General features: G+C 53.2%; 1 protein-coding gene across 3 annotated transcripts; it reads left to right on the top strand.

Annotated features, from left to right (window-relative positions):
* The first annotated feature begins 4,716 nt into the window (after positions 1 to 4,716).
* CA3H20orf27 (chromosome A3 C20orf27 homolog) lies at positions 4,717 to 18,136 on the top strand. Of its 3 annotated transcripts, none has more exons than XM_043602801.1 (6): positions 4,717 to 5,342; positions 12,003 to 12,118; positions 13,591 to 13,733; positions 16,112 to 16,250; positions 17,135 to 17,257; positions 17,489 to 18,136. In XM_043602801.1, the coding sequence occupies exons 2-6, from the start codon at positions 12,100 to 12,102 to the stop codon at positions 17,587 to 17,589; spliced, it is 525 nt and encodes a 174-aa protein (XP_043458736.1). In that variant the 5' UTR covers positions 4,717 to 5,342; positions 12,003 to 12,099; the 3' UTR covers positions 17,590 to 18,136. The 3 variants fall into 3 exon arrangements, with proteins under 3 accessions (XP_043458736.1, XP_043458737.1, XP_043458738.1); XM_043602802.1 differs by having other exon boundaries at positions 5,205 to 5,342; positions 11,949 to 12,118; XM_043602803.1 differs by lacking the exon at positions 4,717 to 5,342 and adding an exon at positions 5,729 to 5,780.
* The last annotated feature ends 127 nt before the right edge of the window (positions 18,137 to 18,263 follow it).

Raw genomic sequence — 18,263 nt, 5'->3', positions numbered from 1 at the left:
TCTTGAGCCTGCCAGCCTTTGGATTTGACTCTCCTAGGTTCCAGTTTGCTGACTCATTCTGTAGATCTCGCAACTTGCTAGTTAGCTCTCTTATCACAAGAGCTTATTACTTATAATAAGTCTGTATCTGTATCACCTATATAACCTAAAGCCCTGTCTCTATATCGTCTCCCATTAGTTCTGTTTCTCTGGTGAACTTCAACTAATACAATATTTTTCCATACCGTTACATTGAAAACTTCCTGTTTTAAAAGCCATATAAAATTCTATTGTGTGTACAACATTTAATTACTCAGTCCTCTGTTCATGGACATGTAAGTTGTTTCTGTTATTAAAAACAATAATGCGGGGCGCCTGGGTGGCGCAGTCGGTTAAGCGTCCGACTTCAGCCAGGTCACGATCTCGCGGTCCGGGAGTTCGAGCCCCGCGTCGGGCTCTGGGCTGATGGCTCAGAGCCTGGAGCCTGTTTCCGATTCTGTGTCTCCCTCTCTCTCTGCCCCTCCCCCATTCATGCTCTGTCTCTCTCTGTCCCAAAAATAAATAAACGTTGAAAAAAAAATTTTAAAAACAATAATGCAACAATGAATAACCTCCTGCGTCCATATTTAGTATTTCATGCAAGTATAGCTGCATGGTTAATTCTACGTTAGGCCAAAGAATATGTACATTTGTAATCTTGATGGATATTGTGAAACTGGCCTTCGCAAGGGCATGGTTCAGAGCAGAGGCTGAAGACTGGTGGCCTGTTGCCCTGTGTTGGTTTGCACAGTGTCATGTTTTTACAAAACTGGTAATTTTTGTACTGATGAGGGGGTGAGGCAACTAGAACTCTCCTAGTACTCTGCTGATGGGGTATGAGTTCAACCATTTCAGAAAATTGTTTGGCAGTTTCCTATAAAATTAAACACCTGCCTATGCTATTGTGTCAGTTAGGGTTTAATCATAGAAACATAGAAACAAAAAACATAGTTGGCTTTGGGTCAACTGTTAAACAATTTCTGTAAGACTGTTGTTTTGTATCTGATGCTGGAGCTTAAAGTCCACAGGTCATGCCGTTGGGAAGGGAGGATGGATATAAAGTGGGGGAGAGAAAGGACAAGCCGGAACCCATGAGAATAAGCTGAAAGCTTTGATTGCCAACTCGAGCTCGTGTCAGTTCCCACTACCTCCAAACTTGATGATATGGGTGTCTTTCAGGAGAGGCTGGTGCCCTCTGTTATCTGACCCAGGAGTCAAAGAAACTGAAGGAGGATCCAGGGAAGGGTGGAGTAGTTGCAAGCCTGACTGTGATCCCATGTCAATGACGTGAGCCAGCAGACAGGTAACAAAGTGTATGAGCTAGACAACTTCTGCCTAGACTTTGCAAGTCTGCTAATACAGCCACTGCTTTTCTTTTGCCCTCTGAACATCATGCCAAAATGCTTGCTGTGGGGGTGCCTGGGTAGCTCAGTAGGTTGAGCATCTGACTCTTGATTTTGGCTCAGATCATGATTCCAGAGTCGTGGGATTGAGCCCTGCATTGGGCTCCATGCTGAGTGTGGAGCCTGCTTAAGATTCTCCCTCCCCCCCCCGCCCCTCTCCCCAAATCACACTCACTCTAAAATAAAAAGTAAAGGGGCACCTGGGTGGCTCAGTCGGTTAAGCGTCCGACTTTGGCTCAGGTCATGATCTCACGGTCCATGGGTTCGAGCCCCGCGTTGGGCTCTGTGCTGACAGCTCAGAGCCTGGAGCCTGCTTCAGATTCTGTGTCTCCCTCTCTCTCTGACCCTCCCCTGTTCATGCTCTGTCTCTCTCTGTCTCAAAAATAAATAAACATTAAAAAAATAAAAAATAAAATAAAATAAAAAGTAAAAAGGGCGCCTGGGTAGCTCAGTCAGTTGGGCATCCAACTTCAGCTCAGGTCATGATCTCACAGTTCGTGGGTTTGAGCCCTGCATCGGGCTCTGTGCTGACAGCTCGGAGCCTGGAGCCCCTGCTTCGAGTTCTGCGTCTCCTTCTATCTCTGACCCTCCCCTGCTCATGCTTTGCCTCTCAAAAATAAATAAACATTAAATTTTTTTTAATAAAATAAAAAATAAAAACATTTTACAAATGACTGTTGTGGCCCACCCTAATTGGAAGGGAATTCTGGGAAATATAGTTCACCACAGCTAAGTTGACACCTTATAAAGGCATCACAGCTATTCCCCAGCAATTTCATTCCTCAATATATACTCAAGAGAAATTGCATATATATGTTTACCGAGGTGGGTACTAGAATACACAGTACAGTTTATACTATCTTTGTGCAAGGCTTCTTTTGCTTAATATTGCCTGTGAGAATGATCCATGTTGTTACACATATTTAGTAGAGGTTGTTTTATGTCACTGCTGTCATAGGTCATTGTATGAATACAGTGAAGTTCATTTATTCATTCTATTGTTGATGGACACTTAGGTTGTCTCCAGTTTGAGGCTATTCCAAATGGTGCTGCCATGCGTATTTGTATACACGTCTTTTGGTATGTAACTAAGAATGGAACTGCTTGGTCAAAGGGTTGGCGTTTTCAGCTTTAATACTGCCCAGCAGTTTTCCAACAAGGTTACAATTGTTTAATTTTTATTAAAAAGAATAGAGTCCGGAATACCATATGTTTGGAGCTGGAATGGGTATTTTACATGAGTTCAGTCTGTTCTCCTAAACTGGAGTTGTTCTTTTTTTTTTTTTAATGTTTATGTATTTATTTTTGGGAGAGAGAGAGAGAGAGAGAGCATGAGCGAGGGAGGGACACAGAGAGAGGGAGACCGAGAATCCCAAGCCGGTTCTGCGCTGTCAGAGAACCGTGAGATCATGACCTGAATGGAAATCAAGAGTCAGGTGCTTAACCGACTGAGCCACCCAGGTGCCCCTTTTATTTTTTATTTTAGAGAGAAAGAGAAAGTATGAGCCACCCAGGTGCCCCTGGAGTTGTTCTTAATGCCTTTCCTTACTGCCCCAATCTCCAGGGTGCCTGTGGCTTCCCTCAAAGCTCTATTAAGGCCCTCTGCACAGGAAGTCCCAGGGCCTGGGCGCCACTCTGATATTAGCATCCCTCTTCTTGGTAAACAGACCCATTGGGCTGCAATGGAGCCTGTAGTATCCCAGGGCATGGGCAGCTCTGTATTGCAGATCCTTTCAATTGGCCAGTCAGCCAAACTGCCCAGCACCTAGGAGTGTGAAGAGTGTTTGGCAGGGACAAGAAACCACAGCTGTTTTTGTGTGGCGTACTCCCACCCTGAACTGTGAGAACCTGTAACTCCATAGCCTAGCACAGTAACTTGCTCATCATACACACTTAGTCAATATTTGCTTAAAGAAGTTGACAGGAAATGGCCCCAGGCAGTGCCCAGTTAGCAGCTAGTCTCTATTTGAAACAGCCCACACCAGGGATAGTTTTGAGAAGAAGTTGTCTTCAAAGACATAATAAAGGCAGGTCTTAACTTGGTCTTGAAGGGAGTGTGAGTTTTGTCCATGAAAGGAGAGTGGAAAGGGCATTCTAGGTGGAAAGGTAGCATAAGGAGGGGATCATGAAAGCAAATGTCTGCACAGTCCCAGAAGGTAAAATCAATGTGACAAAACAGGGATTGGTGGGGACAAGACAGCAAGTTGATGTGCCAGTCTTTGGTGCCAGGCTAGAATGTGAGCCCACGTTGTTAGATCTTCTGATATTTTAAAAGGGGAACAAGAAGAGGAAGAGGAGGAAGAGGAAAAAGAAAGAGAGGAGGAAGAGAAAGGAGAAGGAGAAAAGGAAGAAGAATTAGAATTTTTAAAAGCCTCGTGTGGGCTAAACAAAATATATCTGTAGTCTCTTTTAGGCCCACTGTCTGCCAACTTTAAACGCTGCAGAATCGAATAGACATGAGAATACAATTTAGCGAAGGGAGCATAGTGGGGCACATGGAACGGTGGGGCTGGGTAGTGAAAGATCATCTGGCAGAAGTGGATGGGCTGGGATCAGAACGTAGGAATCTCCCAATGCCCACGCTGGAGGGCAGTATCTCAAACGCCAGAGTGCGCACGAATCACCCAAAATGCTTCTAAAAAGTTTGTGAAATTCTGCTTGAGACAGTCCCAGAACACGGAGGTTTTGGAGGAGGGGAAGATGCGATGGAAACAATAGCTCAGTAAGATTAATTTGCCAACAGTGTGGAGGCCAGAGGCCATGGGATAGGCTAGGAGTCACGGGTATCCATCGGAAGGCAGGAACCTTGACGGGTCCCCAAAGGCAGCGACCCAGGTCCCTCTAAAAGGAAGCCGACCCTAAGCCGTGCCATACCATCTCTCCCCCTAGTTACATTGGAAGGAGAGAACCTCGGGCTCTGGAAGGCTTCCCGCAGGCACTTTAGGGACCCTGTCAAGGCCAGCGAAATGTGGGAGGAGGACTGTTGTTCCAGGACCACCCGCGGAGCAGCTACTGGAATTCCTAAAGACCCTAGGGCCACGCCTCTCGCTCCCAGTCTCCGTGCAGGTGCTCACATCCCACCCCGAGACGCTGAGCTACGCGCATCCCGCTGCCATGGCGACCGCCTCCATGGAGACCAGGAGCAGAGGCTGCGGTCCCCCGGGGCCCATCCCGCGTGCCTTCTTTGTTCTGATGCTTAATCGGGCCGGCCCGGCTCCCAGGACGCCTTTCGAGTCTGCGCGAGAGCGCTTCCTCTGAGGCGGAGGGATAGGGTGGAAGAGGAAGAGGCTGAAACCCCGAGGTCGCAAAGTGGGAAGGATGGAGGTTTCTCAGCTCCTGAACCGGAGGACCTAGCTATGCCCATATCGATTGCCGATGCGGGCTTGTAAGCCTAGGGAGAAAAGAGACCTACAGGCGCCCCACCGATCTCTGAGTCCTGCCTTATGGCTGCTCGAGGGGACAGAGCCCAGGAAAGCCCCCTTTCGAGTTGGGGCCCAGGCGGGTCGTGCAAACTCCACCGCTGAAGTTGGGACGCGGGCGGGGCCTATTCGAGACGCTCCTCCTTCCCTCTCCCCTTTCCGCCCCATGCTGGCCCCTAGCCACTTCTGGCTGCCTGGATCCTTTCATCGCGAGAACTCGGTGTAGGCTCGCCTGGCGCAGCAGAGGGCCCCCTGCACGTGATGCAGTGGCGCAACGCCCGTTGGCGGTTCTCTGGCGCCCTCTTATTGGTCGGAAGAGTCCTCGCCCCACCCCCTCGGTCGGCCAATGGGCGGAGGCGGGGGCGTGCCGGTGAAGCGGGCGGCGGCGGCGGCGCGGGGTTCCCTCCTCGTGCCCGGCGTTGAGACCCCGCTGCCGCCGCGACCGCCACCGCCGCCACCGCGGTCGACCGTGCCCGACTGGCCCCGGGGTGCGCCCTGCACGGTGAGAATGCTCCTCCTCCTGCCACCTCCCAGTTCCGCCCCACTCGGCGAGATCTCCTCCCGGCAGAGCGCCGTCCTAGGCAGTTGGTGACTAGGACCCCACCGGACTGGGGCGACGGTTCCGCTGTCGGTCCGCACCGGGGTGCTCTCTGGCATCTGAGCTGGGGAAATGTCAGTCCGGAGGCCGCGGGTGGCCGTTAGGTGGTGGAGACGGGATGTTTTCCGCGGCGCGTTGTCGGGGGCACGTGTGACACAGCGAGGGTGGGGGCGTAATGGGGTCAGCACCGTCAGCACACACGTATCCCTCCCCCGCTATTGTCACTGCCTCGCTGTGTGACCTTGGACCAGTAGCCTCTGAACCTCTTGTTCTCGACATCTTCAGGGAGGAGGGCGGTGATGTCGGGCAGTGCGGACTCCTGAGACTCCTGCGTCAGCAGAGGTGAGGGTGGGGAGGGCAGAGGATTATCTATGAGGGACAGAGCTGCCACCTAGAAGCCTGCGAGGGGTGTGATGGAGGGGGGACGTCTAACTGCATCTCTTCCCCCAGAAGATGAGAAAGGGGCGGTGATGGGGCGCCACACCCACGGGGATGGAGGCCCTGAGAGGATACAGGGTGTTATACCCGGGCCCCTGATGCCTTTGGGGGCTTGGCCATATCCTTCCTATCATCACAGCAGGAGCGGTTTTATTTAAGTTCTGGACCAGGAGCTCTGCTGGACTGAGAAGAGAATCTTTAGGTTGCCTTTTTTCTTGAATCTTGGTATTGGGAAGTGGGAGTAGGGCATTTCTCTCCCCTGGGAGCTAAAGAAGGTCAGGGGCAAGTGTTGCTCCCTGGACCAGGCCTGGCCTCTACTTCTTGGGGTCTTCAGGTGACAGGCTCAGGGCAAGGCCTCGGTGGGGCAGGCAATCTGGAGTTTAGAGGGGTCTAAGAACCCTCTAGCTGGAGCATGGGGGACGAGTTTGGGGAGACACAAGTGTGTGGGATGGTAGGGGTCTCTTCCCCACTTCACCCCTGCTTGTGAGAGAGAGACACTATATTTAACCCTGCACTTTTGCCTTGTGGAGAGAGAGGAAATGGAGTCACATCCAGACTGGGTTGATGTAAAACTGCTACCACCAAACCTGGCACCCAGCCTTGCCTTTCCAGGCTTTGTTGTAGGCATGCAATTCCCTCACTATGTGCCCAGTCCTATGTCAGGTTCTGGAATCAGCAGGTCAGTGTCCTCTCAATGGGCACTCTGTTTACAAGTTTGAGCTTTAATGAGAGGCTGGACAGTGCTCCTGCTGGACTGCGTCCTTAAGCCAGGGTTTAGCTGTGGGCTAGGGTGGGGTGGGAGTGGGGGAGGCGGGGAGGTAGAACGTCGTGGAGTTCCTGGCTCAGAAAGACCTTGCACAGGTTGAGGGTGGGGATGGAGGAATGAATGAGAAAGAGACCCCAAGAGTTTGGGGCCGTGCCCCCAGCCGCAAAGCGGAGGACTAGCTGGGGCTTGCCCTGTGATGCCTGGGATCTGAGGGCTGCTTCTGAGGCCGAGAAGTGGTGTCAGGGGTGCAGCTGTGGGATGGAGGGCGAGGATGGCATGTTCTGGAGCTCCAATTTGCCATGGGTACTGTCTTGGTGCTCTTTTCAGTCTGGAGCCTTGGGCCCTATCTTGGGACAGCCTGGAGTAACAGCTAGCACCCTGTGGGACAGGAGCCTAGGGGGCTGAGAACTCCGGGTTTCTGGGTAATTGTCCATTTGTCCTTCTGTTTGCTCACTTGCCGTGTCCCTGGACCTTCTCATGCCAGAGGTTCCACCGGGCCTGGCTGAGCCCTGCCCTAGATAAGGTAACCTTGAAGCAGCCTTTCTCTTTAAAGCTGAGAGGGACCTCAGCTCTCTGTCTCCCAAAGAGACTGTTCCTCCAGTTTCCCTGAGAGTAACTAAGAACCAGACAAGACCTGTAAGGCCCTTGTTCCAGCTTTCCATCCCTCCCCATCCTGTGACTGTCCATGGTATCACCACCGGTGACCTGTTGACAGTTTATCTGATCTGGGGAGGGGGTCTTGTTTTTGTTGTTGGGGTTGGGACATTTCTCAGAATATACATTCTTCACATCTTCCTCTGGTTGAAGGGGGCAGCAGTCTGCAAGTCTGCTCTCTGGCAATCACTGGGGACCTGGCTGGCTTGGGAATGGGGGAGGAGAGAGGCAGGAGAAGGGAAGGGGGGGAGGCCCCTCACCCCTTGAGCTGTTTTCTGAGAAGGCTGAAGTCCCTGGGGCCCACCCTGAGGGCCATTCCAGGATTAGCGTCAAGAGCCTCTCTACCACTGCTACCCTGAAATTGCTGTTGCTTTAGAAACCGGGCCTTTGGGATTTGCTTTTGCAAAGATGCGAGTGGAATGGGCAGCTCTGTCAAGAGGCTCAAGTACCAGCTGCACCAAACTCTCAGAGGAAGAGATCACTGCTTATTCCTGTGTTACAGATGAGAAAACTGAGGCATAGAGACTGAAAGTAACTTCCCATGCTGCCTGAATGTGAACCAGCACTGCTGGGCCCTGGAGCCCATGCTCCTGATCACGTCCCCATTGTCTCTGTGGGGCTGTGCAGCTTGGGCCACACTCAGGGCTTGGCTAGCACGGGAAGAGGCCTGGGGTTACGAGGGGGCCTAGCAGTTCCTGTGGACACAGCTGCAGCAGGGGGAAGCTAGATACCTTCTGCTCCTGCTTCTGCTGTGGAATTGTGTTTGGATGAGAGTCTGGCTCCCAGGGGACAGAGACTGACAGGGCTCTCTGCTGAGAAAGGAGGCTTGCTTTTTCTAGCCTCCTCTGGCCCCTTAAGTCACTTGCCTTCCATCTCTGTGTTCTCACTGCCCAAGCGCTACAGGCATGCTTGAATGCCTGCTCTGTACTGAGCTCTGGGCAGTGCAGAGGGCATTCCATCTCAAGGGGAGCAACTGATTGTGGCAAGGCTAGAATAATGCCCAGTGGGAGGCCACACTCCGTGAGATGGGGGGAGGGGAGTGCCCTCTGGGGCAAGGGTTGGCTAAGAGAGCAGGGTGAGTTCCTCTTTCTGAGAGCTTCCGGTTTAGAGTCACTGGCCTTGACATGTCACATCTACCAAGAGGGTCCAGCCAAGGCCCATGCTTGGGTTCCCCTTAGTTTGGTCATTCATTCATTTAACGAATATAAACTGGACACAGCTGCTCCCTGCCAGGTGCTGGGCTGGGTACTGGGGACAAAGAGTTTGGCAAAAACACGGTCCTTGCCCTGGTAAGGTGGGGAACATAAAATGATGAACATAAAATGAGGATTGGGCTACCCTAAAGAAGTCCTCTGGGGCTGAGACCGAGGCTAAGGTTTGGATGGGGGCAGGGGATTGTTCCAGGCAGGAGGGAGGGCCTGGATGGAGGCAGACAGGCCATAGCAGTGGGTTATTGGGAAAGACAGGGAGGGGGCCCTGCATGTAGTGTGTCAGACTGTTTGTGGAAGGAGTCTCCAGGAGCCTTTCCTCACCAGCCACTGGTTAAGAGTTTCACCCGGGCCTGCAGGAAGGGTCTTGGGAGATGGGGGGACCTTGCGGGCATTGAGTTGTTGTTCGCCTGTGGCTGCAGAGGTGTGGCTGGAGCAGCCTCTGCAGAAGGTAGGAAGCGGGCCTGGTACCTTCGTGCTTGGTCATTTTTCACATTTTTTACATAGTTCTGAGTCTACAGCTTCAGCAGATGGCTGGAGTAGGTGGGTTGGGGGGCAGGCCTCTCTTTAAGGACCAGGCTCTCTGGGGATGAGTTGAGCATTCCAGGGCTAAGGGGCTGCCTTTCTGGGACTGACCCCAGAGTGGCACTGGCCAGAGATAAGTGGGGGCATACTTCCCTTCCCTGTTCCCTGGGCCTGGGAGCTAGCTGAGGTAGGGGCCGGGGGAGGGCCTGGGAAGGGCCTGGGACCTTGGGACCCAAGCCTTGCCCTTCGCTGTACCTCTGTAGGCTGCCTCACATCTGTGGGAGGCTGGTACCTGAGCTGTTTACGATGCTCATGAGGCCCTCGGGGCTGGGTGGGCTTCTCTTGCACTGGGAAGTGGGAAAGGAGTTGAGGCCTGCTACCGGGGCAGCTTGGTACCTAAGGGACCTCAAGGTCATGTCCTCTGCAAGCCCAGCCCCCAACTAGGAGGCCACCCTGTGGTTTCTCTTCATTCCCCGGATTAGCCAAGGTCATTCATGGGTTGCTCATCTCTAAATACTTCAGTGTGTATCTGTGAAAAATAAGGACATACATCTCTACATGACACAAGTCCATTATCTCAACAAGATCAGCTAATATTTCTTAATGCCACCTCAGATCTAGCCCCATTCACATTTTCCAGTTATCCCCCAAATGTCCTTTCTTTATAGGTAGTTAGAACCCCCTACCCCATTTATTTTTCTTCTTGCAGCTGATGTGGTGGAAAAATCCAGGTCACTTGTCCCATAGAGTATCCTTCTTGGTCTCTTTGTGTGTTAATTTAGAACAGCAGTTGGCAAACTTTTTCCGTAAAGGGCCAGATAGTAAATATTTTAGACTTTGCAGGCCATGTGGTCTCTGTTGCAACTACTCAAAGTAGTTTTGCTTTAGTGCAGAAGCAGTTTTGGACAACATGGAAACAAAGGCGTACAGTTGTTTTCAAATAAAACTTCACAAAAAACAGGCAGCAACCTCAGGCTATAGTTTGCCCATCCCCTATTTAGAACAGCTGCCCCTCCTATATTTTTCTTTTTTATTCTTTTTTATTTATTTATTTATTTTTTTATGTTTATTTTTGAGAGACAGAGACAGAGACAGAGCCTGAGTTGGGGAGGGAGGGGCAGGGAGAGAGGGAGACACAGAATCCAAAGCAGGCTCCAGGCTCTGAGCTGTCAGCACAGAGCCCTATGTGGGGCTCAAACTCACAAACCGCGAGACCATGACCTCAACCGAAGTCGGGTGCTTAACCGGCTGAGCCACTCAGGTGCCCCTCTTTTTTTTTTTTTTTTTAGTTTATTTATTTTGAGAGCGAGAGAGAGCGCACGCGCAAGCGCCAGGGAGGGGCAGAGAGAGGGGGGGAGAGTTAATCATGTCAGTGCAGAGCCCCATTTGGGGCTTGAACTCATGAACCGTGAGATCATGACCTGAGCCGAAATAAAGAGTCGGACACTCAAATGACTGAGCCACCCAGGTGCTCCTCTCCTTTATTTTTCTTGCACTTTGGGGGGAAAAAAACCAAAATGACCCATCAGTTGTCTTGTAGAATATTCTGACTTCTGGGTTTGCTTCTTTGCTTTTTCATGGAGTTATCTAATGTGTGCACTAACCTCTGCATTTTCAATAAGCAAGAAGTTAGAGCTCGGGGCTTCTTTAGATCTAGGTTAGACATTTCAGGCAGGACGCCCTTGTCAGTGATGCTGGGACTTCATGACGTCTCACATCAGGAAGCCTCTGTGTGTCAGGTTGTCCCATTGTGAGTGAGGGGAGCTTGACAGCGTATGACTGGCTGGCACTACATCCCTCCATGCAAACTCATGGCATTCTTCTTAAGAATCCCAGGCCATCCATAGGTGGCACTGGGGCATCTGTGAGCATCTACTTCTGCCAACCTTTGCCCTCCTTGTTAAGGATCCCCTGCCTCCCTGCCTCCAGCCTTTGTCTCTTTGGCACTTGCTTGGCATTTGGCCATTCCTTTGTTACTTAATAGTGAGGATTCTTCTGTAAAGAAGAGCCTTCCTTTAACCACCGGGACAATTTAGTTACATGAAAGGCCGAGGGACAGGCTGAATTATTTCTCTTTATTGCCAGTTTTCCGAGTAAAGAGGGCCTTGCTACTGTCAGTGAATGAGGGTTCGGGTGTGTTTATTTTGCGTTCTTCTTTTTTTGTAATCTCTGTGAATGCTCCAGTTTTATGTATTCCATCTGTTTCCATCAGTTGCCCTCATTATTCTTTTTGATGCTTAGATGGTCCCAGCTCAGCCCATCAGAGGCCAGGCTGCTCACACAGGCTTCCTGGGGGTGCCTCCCGCTGCCCCTGCCCTGAGGCTGCCCTTGGGGAGCTGAGCTAGGAGGCTGGCCCAGAGAATGAGGCCAGAGGCCGAATGGTGGGTTGCAATGGGGCAATTCCTTCACGGGGCATCTGTTCAGCATATGGCACTGACCTGTCACCGGGAGGGAATCTCCAAGGACTCATCTTAGGTGCACCCCCATTCTCGCTCTCTTTCAAGCATCTTGTTGACTCTGACCTAGACCCAGCTGCACTGGGTGTGTAACCTGAATAATGTGGCATCTGGCTACAGGAGGGTCTAGCCCTTGGGGTCACCAGCATGAGAACTAGCCTCTAAAAAGTGCCAGTGGTATCCTTTTCCTTTTCAGGCTGTCCCTCCTGCCAGCCTCAGGTGGGTTGGGTACCAGAGTCCCGTACCGATGCTTTGGCACTGAGAAGCCATGGCTCAGCACATGCTGGTGGGGCTCTGGGTCAGTAGGGCATCAGGCAGGGGTGAGGGCTCTTGGGGAATGTGAGGAGTGGGGGAGCAGAAGCCCCCCCCCATGCTAGAGGATACAGGCACCCCTTGGGCTGTTGAGAACAGCAGGGTGTTGGGTTTTAGTGTCTTCCCTAAAGAGATCTCTGCTTTCCCCCAGCCGTAGGGCCATGGGTGGCCCTGACCCCTGCCCTCCCCACTCCCCATCCTTCAGGCTCCTGCTGGCGTCCCTGAGCATGGGAGGCTGCTGCGCTTGAGCGGCGGTGTCTGGCTGGAGCTGCGCGTCTTTCTCCGTGGCAGGGAGGGCATCCATGGCTGCAGCCAACAAGGGTGAGTGCCTCCCTAGCTTGGCAGATTTGCACAGGTCTCCCAGGGGACCCTGGTGGGAGGGGTATTGTTGCTTGTGGGGCCTGCATTGGCTGTGTGTGTGTGTGTGTGTGTGTGTGTGTGTGTGTGTGTGTGAGAGAGAGAGAGAGAGAGAGAGAGAGAATTACATTACATCAGTGTAATTATACCAGTGTTTTTGTTGGGTCCCGGTGCTCATGCAAGCACTAGCAGGGAACCTGAGGACGCTTGCTGGCTCCTTGGTGTGCTGGTTTATGGAAGTATGTGCCCTCATGTCCCTATGTTTCAGCCCTGCTATTCCACTGTGGGGGCTGGTGGGGGGCATTAGGACCTGGGGGTGAGCACTGAGGCTGATGAGGTAGGTAGGGCCACAGGAGGCTGCAGAAGGGAATTTTGGTTTCATTCACGGTCTAGAAGGGCTCACAGAGAGTTTTAGGCAAGGGAGGCCAGGTAAAATTTGTGGGTCAGTTCTGGGGGCCTCAGCGGGGAATGTGGAAGTGCCAGGCTGCCCCTCCCCACTCCCCGGGCCTCCAGTGAGTGTTCAAGAACCCAGGCCAGGTCCGACCCAGCCCCTCCCACCAAAAGGACTCTGGGCAGGGCTCCTGGGAGTCTGTGGCTGTGAGCCAGAGAGGATTGAGGTCCTTCTCATGGCAAGATGGGTCTCCCCCAGCCCAGGCCCTCAGCCCAGCTCCAATTGCTCTGTCCATCTCAACTCCCTGCCTCCTGGCCTTGGAGAACCAGACACAGCTAGGGATAGCTGAGGGCCCTGTGTGTTTTGTGGGGTGGGGTGGGGTGGGGTCATGAAGTAGAGGAGGGAAGGGTGTTTCTGGGAGGGGTCTGAGAGGCTCCCCTGGGTTCTTCCATCTTCCTTGCTGGTGATCAGTGATGGAGTTAAGAGGTAACTGCAGCCTCTTCTAGGTGGGCTCAGTGTGGTTTTTGGCCCCCTTTGCTTTCTCCCACCCCCAGAAAGGTCCCAAAGAGGCTGTTTGTGTCCCTGCCCACCTCCTCTCGGGTTAGGGTTCATCAGGAGGGGCCTTGGCACTGACAGACCTGGAAGAGAAGATTCCAGAGATGGGAGCTTGGCACTGTGAAGGAGAGCACGGCGTAGGGTACCCAAGGCCTGGGGCTAAGAGTCTGGAGGACTCTTCTGGTCTCTGTCATCAGCCTCATCTCCTCTAAGTAAGAGATTGTACTAGCCAATCCCTGACTCCCTCTGTCACACCAGTTCTCAGGGTGCTTATATTTTGTGGGAGGACTGGGCAGGTGGGCAGCTTTAACCCTCGTAACCTCTAGTGTTGTGTAGGACGTGGCCTAGCCCTGAAAGGAGTCCAGGCAATGTGTGCTAGATGATGTCAAGGGTAGTTGCCAGGGGGTCGGCCAAGGGGTGACAAGGGGGAATAGTTTCCTGGTGGTAAAGGAAGCCGGCAGCCCCTGGAGCCCTCCCACTCTCTTCCTAGGCAACAAGCCCAGAGTCCGGAGTATCCGCTTTGCGGCAGGCCATGATCCAGAAGGTTCCCAGAGCCATGTACACTTTGATGAGAAGCTGCATGACTCCGTGGTCATGGTCACCCAGGAGAGCGACAGCAGCTTTCTGGTCAAGGTACGTGCACACCTCCCCCGCCATCTTCCGCCTTACTCCCTCTACATCCTCCATGGCCCTGCCTGGCTTCCTGGACCTGTCTGTTCCATTTCCTCTAAGCTGGCTGCAAAGGCACATCTTTGTCCCTTCCTGGGCCTTGGTTTCCCTATCTGTAAAGTGGGAGGGAGGTGGTGAGATTGCAGTGGTGACATGAGTACCTTTAGCATGGTACTCGAACAAGAGGAACCGAACTCTTATTAGTGTCACCCCAACGACAGCAATGGAAGGTGGTATCAGGGCTCGAGGTGCCGCAGGGCTTGGGTTCAGGACCAGGCCCGCTCATCTGTCTCTGTGACCCTGGGCAGGTCACCTCAGTTTCCTCTTCTCTGAGATGAAGGCAGTTCACACCTCGGAGAGTTAGTGCAAGAATGAGATGAAAGAACGCAGGTGTGAGGGGAATTTTGCTGGCAACAAGGTGTGACGTTATTTCCCTTCTTGCCAGACCTCTGGCTGATTTAGGCTCTTTGCGGTATGAGTGTTTACTGAGCACCGCCATGCTTCCTGGGTGGAGCGTCCACCTCTCTCAGCGTCACACCTCACACACCCTCTGGTGTGACTTCCCCGACTGCTGGGGCACTATCAGATCCCACATGCACTTGAAGGTGCAGGGAGAAGTGTCTGGAGGGGATGGATTGTGGGGAAACGGAGTGTGGCCTTCAGGTTGGCAATAAGCCGGGGCTCTGAAGCTGAACAGGAATGTCCTGGCAAGGGGAGGGCATCTGGTGCATTGAGACCTCCCTGAGGAGGGGCCCAGATTCATCATTTTCTGCCCAAACGTAACATCCGTGCTCTTTTCCTTTAGCTGATAACTTCCTCAAGGGAATAAACAGAATGAAACAAAACTTTAGGGAATAGCTCCCTTTCCCGCCACCTCCCCATTGCAAAATCCATTGACGTCTATTAGAGAAAATTTGGAAGCTAGAGAAAACTATAAAGAAATTTAAAAGCACACACAATCATAGTATCTAGACACAATGACAGTTAACTTTCGATGTGTGTCATTTCAGCTTTTTTGGCTCTACAAAAACAAAAAGCTAGTATCACAGCAGTGTTTTGCTTGCTTGTGTTGTGAACCATTTCCTATGTCAGTAAATAATTTTCCACAAGATTTTACAACTGTCTGGTATTCCATTAAATGTATCATCATTGATTTAGCTGGTTCACTATTCCTGGTGTTACGAATGTTTCTATTTTTTATTGTTATAAATAGGGCAGCAAGGAGTGTTTTTTGCACATCTCTGAGATTTCCCCTGGAAAATTCTGCAGTTGGTGCGGCTGGGCCACAGGGTCACCATTGGCAGGATAGCCAGAAATCGTTCTTGAGGACTGTGTCCTCCACCTGCAAAGTGCGGGAGCCACATGGGCTAAGCTTTGTCATACCGTGATGTCTGCCTGTCCCATCGAAAGGCCAAATGCTTCACGCAGTCAGTCCTAACAAGCACCAGGAACAGAGCTGTGCAGCCCTTGAAACTGAGCATGCCAGTCTGTGTGCACATAAGTTGTGGGTACATTATGCACCCCTGTGCCTCCTGGACTGCCCTCTGGCCAGCCTACCTGCTCAGCTGCCACCCCAGCTTGTGGCCCTTCACATGACTGGACTTATCCAAGGTTGGCATCTGTCCCAGGGGGCACTGGTTGCCGTGTATGAACAACAGAAATGGCTTGTGGGGCTTTGGGCACACTGAGCATTTGAGTGGGCAGGCAGGCGTCCACGTTCAGGTGCCAGCAGAGTTCAGTAGCTGGTGCCCATGGGCCAGCTTTACACTGACACAGCTGGTCTAGTGTCTGTTTTTCTAATTCTTTCCCGTCCTTCATCCTGTGCAATGTGTGTGCTGCCCACTGTCTCCACAGGAGTGGCTAAAGGACCCGTGTCCCTGACCCCAGCCTATTGGCTCTGGGCAGGTGCTGGCAGTGGCAGGGGCAGGTGAACGGCCTGCATCGTGGGACTTTGAGCTAGCTTCCCCTGTGGGCAATGGCTGGTGCCTTGGTATGTGCCACACGTGGCAGGAGTGGCCAAGAGGCCTAGGGAGACCTTTACCCTGGCCATACTGCCTGGCTTCCATTTCCTTATCTATAAAGTGGACCAACATTTGCTGTGGGGCCCACACAACAGGTGCTGAGCAACCAGCTGAGGGGATGAGGCCCTCAGGCGAAGTGCCTGGAGCCACTGGACTTGGCGTGTGGACAAGCTGGAGTGGCGGAGGGAGTTAGACCCCCTCTGGGATTCCTATAGCAGCCGGTGCAGGGGTGCACAGGATCCCAGGTGGCAGGAGCTGGGTGGGCCCTGGGGTAGGCTGAGAGTGACTAGGTGCCTCCCCCTCCCCACCTTCTTGCTACAGGTTGGCTTCCTGAAGATCTTGCACAGGTATGAGATTACCTTCACTCTGCCCCCGGTGCACAGGCTGAGCAAGGACGTCCGAGAAGCACCTGTCCCTAGCCTACACCTCAAGCTCCTCAGCGTCATGCCCATCCCAGAAGGTGTGTGCCCTGCTCAGGGTGCTGGAGGCCTACCCTCCTCCAGCAAGGCCTGGATGTAACCAGAGTGAGAGCATGGGGTGCTTCCCCCTGTTCTAGGGTAGATGGGCAGTTCAGCAGTTGGGCGACATGACGCCTCTTTAAGAGCTTGCAGTGTGGCGTCTCAGCAGCTCCCATGCCCCAGGCCTTGCTCCCTGGGCAGGGGTCCGTGGGCTCACCCTGCTGGCCAGTGCCTGTTTATCACCTGATAGTACCCTCAGTGAGGTGGTGGAGCCAATGAGCAACTGGCTCTGGGCCTCCAGCTCTCCCTCCTGTCTGCCCTTCAAGAAAAATCTGCCAGAGCCCCAGGGACCCTGGGCAGCTACCTCCTAGCACCCGGCAGTCACAGGCTTTGGAGTTGGGACTTCTTCTGCCTTCCCTGTAGCTTCAGGCCCTCTCCTGCCACCTGGAGGCTAGGGTGTCAGTTTCATAGTCACTCACACCCCAGTTTCAGTTTCATGTCCCCCTATTTCCTCCTCATGACTTTGCCCTTAAGTGGATTCAGTGAGCTCCCACAGGCCTTTACCTCTTGCCACCCCATCTGCGAAGGGCTTGCCCATCCCCCTTTCCCTATCAACCCCCTCTCCCTGCCTGCCCTTTTGGGGAACCAGTGGACCCTCCTCCTGGAAGCCCGAGTTTGACCCTTGGAGCCATAACAGGGTTGTCCACAGGCTGGAAACACATAGACCTCATTGAAGAGGAGGAAGTTTCCAGGGCCTGTGTGCCCAGCCCTGGGGGGACAAGTCCTGGGCCATCCTTACTCCTTTGGAGGATGTGGCCAGTCTTGGTGCCAGTGAGTGCTGGGGGACAGGGGCGGGAGGCCACAGAGATGCTGATCATCTGGGCAGGTTACAGCGTCAAGTGTGAATACTCGGCACACAAAGAGGGAGTCCTCAAGGAGGAGATGCTGCTAGCCTGTGAAGGTGGCACCGGCACCTGTGTGCGAGTGACCGTGCAAGCGCGAGTCATGGGTGAGCGTGCAAGCTTTGGGTCTGGCTAGAGGGGGGAGGTGCCAGCTTGACTGCAAGGGATTTCTGCCCTCCCCATCTGAAAGAGGGGTCCTTGCTCTGGCCTGGGGTTCCCGGGTACCTTCCCCCCACCCCCATCCCAGCAGAGCCCAGAGGGAAGGTGGAGGGGAGTCTCCTAGAGTGGGTGGGGCGAGGGAACCAGCCTGGTATCCTGATTTGTCACCTGCCTTGCAGACCGACACCATGGCACACCCATGCTGCTTGATGGGGTCAAGTGCGTGGGTGCCGAGCTAGAATACGACTCAGAGCACAGCGACTGGCACGGCTTTGACTGAGGCCTGTGGCCCTGCGCGCCTCAGAGCCCCACAGCCTTAAACCCCACCTCATCTCCCCGAACGCTGTATCATGGTGTGGCTTCCTCACCCCTCCCCGGGGTGGGTGTGGGGTGTCCAGGGGCCTCTCACCTCTGCCTTCATTGTGCCACCTCCCTGCCTCTCGTGTGTCCTCCTCTCCCACTTCCTCCTCTCTGTGTGCCTCAGTCTCCTGCCGGAAGAAATGGGTTGAGCCCCCAAGGAGGCTATCTGAGGAGGGGAGGGGGGGCCTGGGGTGGGTTCTACCCACCCCCCACCCCTAAGTCACAGGGGCTCCAGCCAGGGCTTGGGAGAGGAGGGAACTGGCTCTGTGACGTCGTCGTCACTCCCATTACTGCTGCTGCTGTCTGGCTTTTGCCCTCCCCTGCCCCCTCCCTCTTTCCTACTGCTGTCCACACTGAGTAGGAGGGAGGTGCAGTCCCCAAGCCCTAACCCCCAGATCTGTGTTACTTGGTTTTTAAAGGACCGGTTGGGATAAAACCCTAAAGAAATAAAAGTTTCAGTGGACATCCGAGGCCAGCTAATGTTTGTTTTCCATCGCTCTGAGAATGCCCAATCCTATGCAGATGAGTTAAGGAACAGCTCTGGTTGTGTTCATTCTTTTAGGAGGCAAGGGCACTTCATGGTATTATAGCACC

The sequence above is a fragment of the Prionailurus bengalensis genome, chromosome A3, assembly GCF_016509475.1.
Source record: "Prionailurus bengalensis isolate Pbe53 chromosome A3, Fcat_Pben_1.1_paternal_pri, whole genome shotgun sequence".
NCBI classification, from domain to species: domain Eukaryota; kingdom Metazoa; phylum Chordata; class Mammalia; order Carnivora; family Felidae; genus Prionailurus; species Prionailurus bengalensis.
Note: the sequence above shows the minus strand (reverse complement) of the source record. Positions and strands in the feature narration are given on the sequence as shown.

Coding starts and splice junctions, on each gene's coding strand:
- CA3H20orf27 (XM_043602801.1), top strand. Junction 13,734..16,111: donor ACAGCAGCTTTCTGGTCAAG/GTACGTGCACAC, acceptor TTCTTGCTACAG/GTTGGCTTCCTGAAGATCTT. Junction 17,258..17,488: donor CGTGCAAGCGCGAGTCATGG/GTGAGCGTGCAA, acceptor CCTGCCTTGCAG/ACCGACACCATGGCACACCC.